The sequence below is a fragment of the Salvelinus namaycush genome, unplaced genomic scaffold (assembly GCF_016432855.1).
Source record: "Salvelinus namaycush isolate Seneca unplaced genomic scaffold, SaNama_1.0 Scaffold108, whole genome shotgun sequence".
Taxonomy (NCBI): Eukaryota; Metazoa; Chordata; class Actinopteri; order Salmoniformes; family Salmonidae; genus Salvelinus; species Salvelinus namaycush.
Window position 1 is genome coordinate 359,448 of NW_024057764.1, and position 8,891 is coordinate 368,338.

At 41.1% G+C, this 8,891-nt stretch overlaps 1 protein-coding gene across 1 annotated transcript; it reads right to left on the minus strand.

Annotated features, from left to right (window-relative positions):
* Window positions 1–4,131: 4,131 nt before the first annotated feature.
* Window positions 4,132–7,325, minus strand: LOC120035654 (polymeric immunoglobulin receptor-like). The gene is made up of 5 exons (XM_038982229.1): window positions 7,245–7,325; window positions 6,012–6,344; window positions 4,826–5,155; window positions 4,377–4,700; window positions 4,132–4,166 (listed from the first exon to the last, which is right to left on the minus strand). Exons 1-5 carry the CDS (start codon window positions 7,285–7,287, stop codon window positions 4,132–4,134), a joined length of 1,065 nt encoding a protein of 354 aa, XP_038838157.1. The 5' UTR covers window positions 7,288–7,325.
* Window positions 7,326–8,891: the final 1,566 nt, after the last annotated feature.

Below are 8,891 nucleotides of genomic sequence, written 5' to 3' on the forward strand. Positions count from 1 at the left end.
GCGCCTCTGGACTGAGGGGCGGCTCAGGCGGCGCATGACTGAAGGGCGTCTCAGGCGGCTCCTGACTGAAGGGCGGCTCCTGACTGAAGGGCGGCTCAGGCGGGCTCAGGACAGATGGGCGGCTCAGGCGGCTCAGGGCAGACGGGCAGCTCAGGCGGACAACGGTGGTCTACATACAGACATGTCTACCACTAACCTACCCTCATATCATAACACTATATACAGACATGTCTACCACTAACCTACCCTCATATCATAACACTAACCTACCCTCATATCATAACACTACATACAGACATGTCTACCACTAACCTACCCCTCATATAATAACACTAACCTACCCTCATATCATAACACGAACCTACCCTCATATCATAACACTACATACAGACATGTCTAACACTAACCTACCCTCATATCATAACACTAACCTACCCTCATATCATAACACTAACCTACCCTCATATCATAACACTACATACAGACATGTCTACCACTAACCTACCCCTCATATCATAACACGAACCTACCCTCATATCATAACACTACATACAGACATGTCTACCATTAACCTACCCTCATATCATAACACTAACCTACCCTCATATCATAACACAAACCTAACCTCATATCATAACACTGACCTACCCTCATATCATGACACTAACCTACCCTCATATCATAACACTAACCTACCCTCATATCATAACACTACATACAGACATGTCTACCACTAACCTACCCTCATATCATATCACTAACCTACCCTCATATCATAACACTAACCTACCCTCATATCATAACACTACATACAGACATGTCTAACACTAATCTACCCTCATATCATAACACTAACCTACCCTCATATCATACCACTAACCTACCCTCATATCATAACACTAACCTACCCTCATACCATAACACTACATACAGACATGTCTACCACTAACCTACCCTCATATCATAACACTAACCTACCCTCATATCATAACACTAACCTACCCTCATATCATAACACTAACCTACCCTCATATCATAACACTAACCTACCCCTCATATCATAACACTACATACAGACATGTCTAACACAAACAAAAATGAGACTTGTACATTCAAATTTGTAAATGTCGATTTACCAAATCCGTTGACTAATTGTGATGATGATGGTGATGATGGTGATGATGATGGTGATGATGGTGATGATGATGATGGTGATGATGATGATGGTTTTGAGATGAAGGTGGTTGTGGCTGGAAGTGCTGTAGTTGTTGTTGATTTTTTGATGATGGTGGTTGGTGCCACTGAAAACAATGGAAACAAGTGGGAAAATGTTTAAGCAAGGTGAGGAGAGGGAGAGAGAGTGATGGAGATGAAGCGAGAGAGAGATGGAGGGAGAGAGTCACAGGGAGAGAGAGAGAAAGAGAGACAGAGAGAAATGGAGAGAGAAAGAAATAGAGATAGAGAGATAGAGAGAACGAGAGGAATAGAGAGATAGAGAGAACGAGAGATAGAGAGAAAGAGAGATAGAGAGATAGAGAGATAGAGAGAAAGAGAAAGAGAGATAGAGAGAGTGATAGAGAGATAGAGAGTGATAGAGATAGAGATAAAGAGAAAGAGAGATAGAGAGAGTGATAGAGAGATAGAGAGTGATAGAGGTAGAGAGAAAGAGATTGATAGAGAGAGAGATAGAGAGAAAGAGATTGATAGAGAGAATGCACTGAAAGAAAAAGCCCGCAGAGCATTGTATGTAATAAAAATGAAATTATTAATATCAACATTCCAATTAGAATTTGGACCAAGATATTTGACACTGTAATCCTACCAATAGCTCTTTATGGAAGTGAGGTCTGGCGACCACTCAATAAACTGGACATTAAAATGTTGGACAAACATCCAATTGAAGCCCTACATGCAGAATTCTGTCAGAAAATTCTACAAGTCCAGAGAAATACACCAACTAATGCTTATGTAGGGCAGAATTGGGCCGCTTTCCAGTGGTAATGAAAATACGGAAAAGATCATAAGAATTTTGGCTCCATCTAAATTCAAGTCCAAATTCAAGTCTGCAATTTAAAGCACTTCAAACCCAAGAGCTGAGCCCAGAAACGAGCCCTCTCAGTCAGCTGGTGTTTGACCTAACCAACCAAGCTGACACCAGCACTGCTTCAAAAGAAAGAATTCCAATAAACAAAATCATGAACCAATCAAAGGATTTACAACATTGGAAAAACAAAACAAAATCCCAAAGCCGACTAAATTTCTATCTGACCCTAAACAGAGAATATGAATTGGCTTCGTATCTCTACTCTGTCAGAGATACGAAGCAGAATCAGATCCTTACCAAGTACAGGCTGAGTGACCACCGTTTGGACATAGAAACTGGCAGACATGAAAAGACATGGCTACCCAAAGAGGAGTGTGTATGTGGTCACTGCACAACAGGGGAGGTAGAGACAGAGATGCACTTTCTCCTTTACTGTGAGAAATGTTCCTCACCAAGAGATTCATTATTCACAGAAATGACTACATTTATTCCAAATTTTAACTTATTAAACCCAGAGGAAAAACTCAAAATACACATAGGCGAAGGAGCAATGGCTCCTCTTGCAGCCAAATATGTTTGCCTGCCATAGCCTGAGGGATACTGAATAATAACATCTGCATAGTAAACAGTAACTTACTTATTATTGTTATTACTATTATTGTTGTTACTATTATTATGGTTGTTGTGATTATCATTCCAAATTGTATGGGTAGTAGGGTGATGGTAATGATAGCAGTTTAGTGATGATGGTGGTAGTAGTAGTAGTAGTAGTAGTAGTAGTAGTAGTAGTAGTAGTAGTAGTGATTATGGTAGTGGTGGTAGTATTAGTAGTAGTAGTAGTAGTAGTGGTGATGATGATGGTGGTGGTGGTAGTAGTAGTAGTAGTAGTAGTAATGATGATGGTAGTTGTGGTAGTAATAGTAGTAGTAGTAGTAGTAGTAGTAGTAGTAGTAGTAGTAGTAGTAGTAGTGATGATGGTGGTGGTGGTAGTAGTAGTAGTAGTAGTAGTAGTAGTAGTAGTAGTAGTAGTAGCAGTAGTAATGATGATGGTAGTGGTGGTAGTAGTAGTATTAATAGTAGTAGTAGTAGTAGTAGTAGTAGTAGTAGTAGCAGTAGTAGTAGTAGTAGTAGTAGTAGTAGTAGTAGTAATGATGATGGTAGTGGTAGTAGTAGTAGTAGTAATAGTAGTGATGATGGTGGTGGTGGTAGTAGTAGTAGTAGTAGTAGTAGTAGTAGTAGTAGTAGTAGTAGTAGTAGTAGTAGTAATGATGATGGTAGTCGTAGTACTGATGTAATGGTGAAGATGACAGTTATTTAGTTATAAGTTAGTTATAGTTTCATATTCCATATTTAGCTTTTTATATTTATTACATTTCTACTACTGACTTACCATTTTATTGTTGTTATTTTTGTATTTAATTTTGTATTATTATTTACTACCATTTTATATTATTATTTGTTATTGTTTTTAATTTTATTACAATGTACTGTATATTGTATACATTGTTGCTTTGGCAATATTGAAACAATGTTTTTCATGCCAATAAAGCAGCCTGAATTTGAATTTCAATTTCAATTAGAGAAAGAGAGTGATAGAAAGAACAAGAGAGAGAGAGAGAGAGAGATCACGAGAGAGAGAGAAAGAGAGTGATAGCTCACCCTATCTCCCTGTCTCTCTTTCATCCACCTCCACCTCCATCTCTCTCTCTCTCTCTCTCTCTCTCTCTCTCTCTCTCTCTCTCTCTCTCTCTCTCTCTCTCTCTCTCTCTCTCTCCCTCTCTCTCTGCAGGTTTCATGATGACATTCATACTGACTCTTGGGGTTTTATATATTGAACACATGACTGCTTAGTGATACTGAGACAGATATAGAAACACACAGTTATTATAGAGGAAGTTACAGTGTTCTGGTCCAGTGTCTTTTCACACCACTACAAACACACAGTTATTACAGAGGAAGTTACTGTGTTCCACTACAAACACCCAGCCTCCACTAACACACTGACTAACATACTGTAGTTATAACTAATAGACTGATATAATATAATGCTATATATTATTTACATGGTCAGACAGTATATAACATAGTTACTGCAGGTGGACAGCATGGGGAGCAGAGGAGGCTGGTGGGAGGATAAATAGGAGGATTGGCTCATCCTAATGGCTGGAATGGAATAGATAGAACGGTATTGATCCTCAAAGACACACAGAGTTTCCATGGTTTCCATGAGTTGATACTTTTCCATCCATTCCATTCCAGCCTTCACAATGAGCCCGTCCTCCGATATCTCCTCCCACCAGCCACCACTGATGTAAAGAGTTGATCCACTGACCCACAGAGAGGATAAATCTAGTGTAGTCTGCAGGTCTCCATCTTCTATCAGACACACACCAATATGTCCCAGAATCCTCTGGTCTCAGCTCTTTGATGTGAACAGTGAAGTTGGTCTTCTCACGGTTATCAAATAGGGAAAACCTGCCATTGTCTGCCATTTTGTTCTGTGTCCTAGATGTTATCTTATCTTCACATGTTGAAGGACTGTCCCCTTTACAAAATATCTTCTCTTTCTCCTCATTCTCCCGTGGATATTTACACCAGAGACTGACGACCTCCCCAACATGTCCTGTCTTCTTTACAGGTCTGACGTTCCTCCAATCTGTGAGGGACATTAAAAAAAAACATGCAATTCTAATTTAAATAGAACATATTTCATCAAAAAGATAACTGTAACTTGTGTGTTTATGTTCACATGTTAAAGAGAAAGAAGAAGTTTATACTCACTTCTAACAAGCAGCTTCACCTGTGTGATCAGTGTAATGTAACATTGTTCTGTCCTGCTGGTTTCTACTCCACACCAGTAGGTCCCAGTATCATCTTCAGTCAGGTCCCTGATGGTCACTGTGGAGAATCTCTCTCTTCTTCTCTTAGAAATAGAGTATCTTCCTAGTTCTGAGTAATATGTACCGGATATCTGGTATTCACAGTCAGATTCACTGTCTTCCTTGCAGAAATACCTGACGCTGTCCTCACGGTCCTCTGGATAGTTGCATCTGATGGTAGCTTCTCCTCCCAGAAAGGCCGTCTCTGTGACTGACTTCTCACAGCAGTCACCTGTCAATAGGAACACACATCACAACCTTAGTCTAGTACTATAGACTGACTTCTCACAGCAGTCATCTGTCAATAGGAACACACATCACAACCTTAGTCTAATACTATAGACTGACTTCTCACAGCAGTCATCTGTCAATAGGAACACACATCACAACCTTAGTCTAGTACTATAGACTGACTTCTCACAGCAGTCATCTGTCAATAGGAACACACATCACAACCTTAGTCTAGTACTATAGACTGACTTCTCACAGCAGTCATCTGTCAATAGGAACACACATCACAACCTTAGTCTAGTACTATAGACTGACTTCTCACAGCAGTCACCTGTCAATAGGAACACACATCACAACCTTAGTCTAGTACTATAGACTGACTTCTCACAGCAGTCATCTGTCAATAGGAACACACATCACAACCTTAGTCTAGTACTATAGACTGACTTCTCACAGCAGTCATCTGTCAATAGGAACACACATCACAACCTTAGTCTAGTACTATAGACTGACTTCTCACAGCAGTCATCTGTCAATAGGAACACACATCACAACCTTAGTCTAATACTATAGACTGACTTCTCACAGCAGTCACCTGTCAATAGGAACACACATCACAACCTTAGTCTAGTACTATAGACTGACTTCTCACAGCAGTCATCTGTCAATAGGAACACACATCACAACCTTAGTCTAGTACTATAGACTGACTTCTCACAGCAGTCATCTGTCAATAGGAACACACATCACAACCTTAGTCTAGTACTATAGACTGACTTCATTGACTAGTGGTACTGATCATGTAATAACATATGTAGCTAAATTCATTTTATAAAGTTAAAGTAAAAGTCTCTCACCCTCCTTCACATCCAGCTCTACCTCGGTATAACTGTCAGGTGTAAGTATAGCAGGTTTGTCCACTCCACACCAGTAGGTCCCTTCATCTTGACTGGTCAGTTTTCTGATGATCACCTTGAAGTAGTTTCCTCCAGTGATGTCATACAGAGAGAATCTACCACTGTGGAACCAGGTGTTCTTCCTCAGAGTAGTTATCTTCTTATCACAACTATAAGTCCACTTTGGTCCCTTACAGAAATATTTCTCATGGCTTCTGTCTTCTGTAGAATAATGACAGTAGATGATGACAGTTCCTCCAGAGTATCCTGTCACTTTGAAGGAGCTCAAACAACCTGTCATTCAGACAAGAGAAAATACCTCTTGGTTTAGTGTTTTGTAATACTAATCAAATCAAAGTTTATTTGTCACGTGGCCGAATACAACCGGTGTAGACCTTACAGTGAAATGCTTACTGACAAGCCCCTAACCAACAGTGCAATTTTTAAGTAAAAAATAGGTATTAGGTAAACAATAGATAAGTAAAGAAATAAAATAAAACAGTAAAATGACATTGAAAATAACAGTATCGAGGCTATATACAGGTGGTACCGGTACAGAGACAACGTGCAGGGGCACCGGTTAGTCGGGCTAATTGAGGTAATATGTACATGTAGGTAGAGTTAAAGTGACTATGCATAGATGATAAATGTACTTACAGTTAGGATTCCTACACCAGTGGCATCCTCAAATTAAACACACAGTACAAACACACACACACACACACACACATACACACACACACACACACACACACACACACACACACACACACACACACACACACACACACACACACACACACACATATAAACACACACACATACACACACACACACACACATACACACACACTCACACACATACACACACACACACACACACACACACACACACACACACACACACACACACACACACACACACACACACACACACACACACACACACACACACACACACACACACACATATATACACACACACACAGACACACACACACACACACACACACACACACACACACACACACACACACACACACACACACACACACACACACACACACACACACACACACACACACAGAGTACATACACACACCGTAGTGTTTCCTGATCTGTAGTAGCAGCCTTTATATAAAAACTAACTGGATGTTATTACATTGTTATAGAGAGTTATAACAAGCTTATTACCTGTCATGAAGGAGAGGAGGATGACTATCAGCAGGATCCTCATCTTGTTGTGTTCCAGGTTGGTCCAGGTGTCTACAGGTCCTGATATAATGCTGTGTTCTCTCCAGGTTGGTCCAGGTGTCTATAGGTCCTGATATAATGTTGTGTTCTCTACAGGTTGGTCCAGGTGTCTATAGGTCCTGATATAATGCTGTGTTCTCTCCAGGTTGGTCCAGGTGTCTATAGGTCCTGATATAATGCTGTGTTCTCTACAGGTTGGTCCAGGTGTCTATAGGTCCTGATATAATGTTGTGTTCTCTCCAGGTTGGTCCAGGTGTCTATAGGTCCTGATATAATGTTGTGTTCTCTCCAGGTTGGTCCAGGTGTCTATAGGTCCTGATATAATGCTGTGTTCTCTCCAGGTTGGTCCAGGTGTCTATAGGTCCTGATATAATGTTGTGTTCTCTCCAGGTTGGTCCAGGTGTCTATAGGTCCTGATATAATGCTGTGTTCTCTACAGGTTGGTCCAGGTGTCTATAGGTCCTGATATAATGATGTGTTCTCTCCAGGTTGGTCCAGGTGTCTATAGGTCCTGATATAGTGATGTGTTCTCTCCAGGTTGGTCCAGGTGTCTATAGGTCCTGATATAATGTTGTGTTCTCTCCAGGTTGGTCCAGGTGTCTATAGGTCCAGATATAATGCTGTGTTCTCTCCAGGTTGGTCCAGGTGTCTATTGGTCCTGATATATTACTGTGTGTCCAAGTCTACAACTCTCTCTGTTCTCTCTCTACTTATAGGAACTTAAATACAAACTTAATGTACTTCATGTACTCTCTCTCTCTCTGCCCCTCCCTCTCTCTAACTCACTCTTTGCGCTTGTACAACTATGTACTTCCCTATTTCTGCATCTCTCTCCTCTACTAGTTCAAACCCTCCTACCACATGTTATTTCTGACAGCCCCTCCCTCTTCCTCCTTAACCAATCACATCTATGTTCCTACATCACACAGTAGAGAGAGAGAGAGAGAGGGAGAGAGAGAGAGAGGGAGGGTGAGAGAAAGAGAGAGAGAGTCCTCTATGGATCATAGCACAGAAACACATTCAAACACAGGAGAGAAACAGAGTTATTCTGCCACTGGAGGGCAGTCTCCCTCCATCTCTCTCTCCCTCCAGCTCTCTCTCCCTCCATCTCTCTCTCCCTCCAGCTCTCTCTCCCTCCATCTATCCCTCAATCTCAGCTCTGTGCGTCTAATGACAGTGGTACATGCTGATGAGACAGGTACAGAGTGACAGGTACTGAGTTTACTGACAGCACCAGTGGAGGCTGGTGAGGGGAGGACGACTTATAGTAATGGTTAGAATGGGGCGTATCAAATACATAAATATATTGGTGCTTTATTGATAAATACACATAGTCTCATTTCCCAGTTGTCATGACTGTCCTGTGAGTATCAGACTGATGGGGGGGTGACAGTAACCAGGCCTCTCTCTCTCTAACAGAGAGGAGAGGGGGAGCTGTTGATTCGTCACCTTCACACCCTGCTGTAAATCTCTGGAGGGGGAAACTTTGTCTCTCTACCCTTTAATATTGGGATTGGAATGTCTTTTGTCTAGAGAGACTTTTGCCCAAAACTCTAACTTTGGAACAGTATTTCTAACATCCGAATG

Excerpts from the sequence above, each read along its gene's own strand:
- LOC120035654 (XM_038982229.1), bottom strand. The coding sequence starts at position 7,287 with ATGAGGATCCTGCTGATAGTCATCCTCCTCTCCTTCATGACAG. Across the intron at positions 5,156-6,011 it reads AGAGCTGGATGTGAAGGAGG|GTGACTGCTGTGAGAAGTCA; the intron begins GTGAGAGACTTT and ends TCCTATTGACAG. Across the intron at positions 4,701-4,825 it reads GGTGAAGCTGCTTGTTAGAA|ATTGGAGGAACGTCAGACCT; the intron begins GTGAGTATAAAC and ends TGTCCCTCACAG.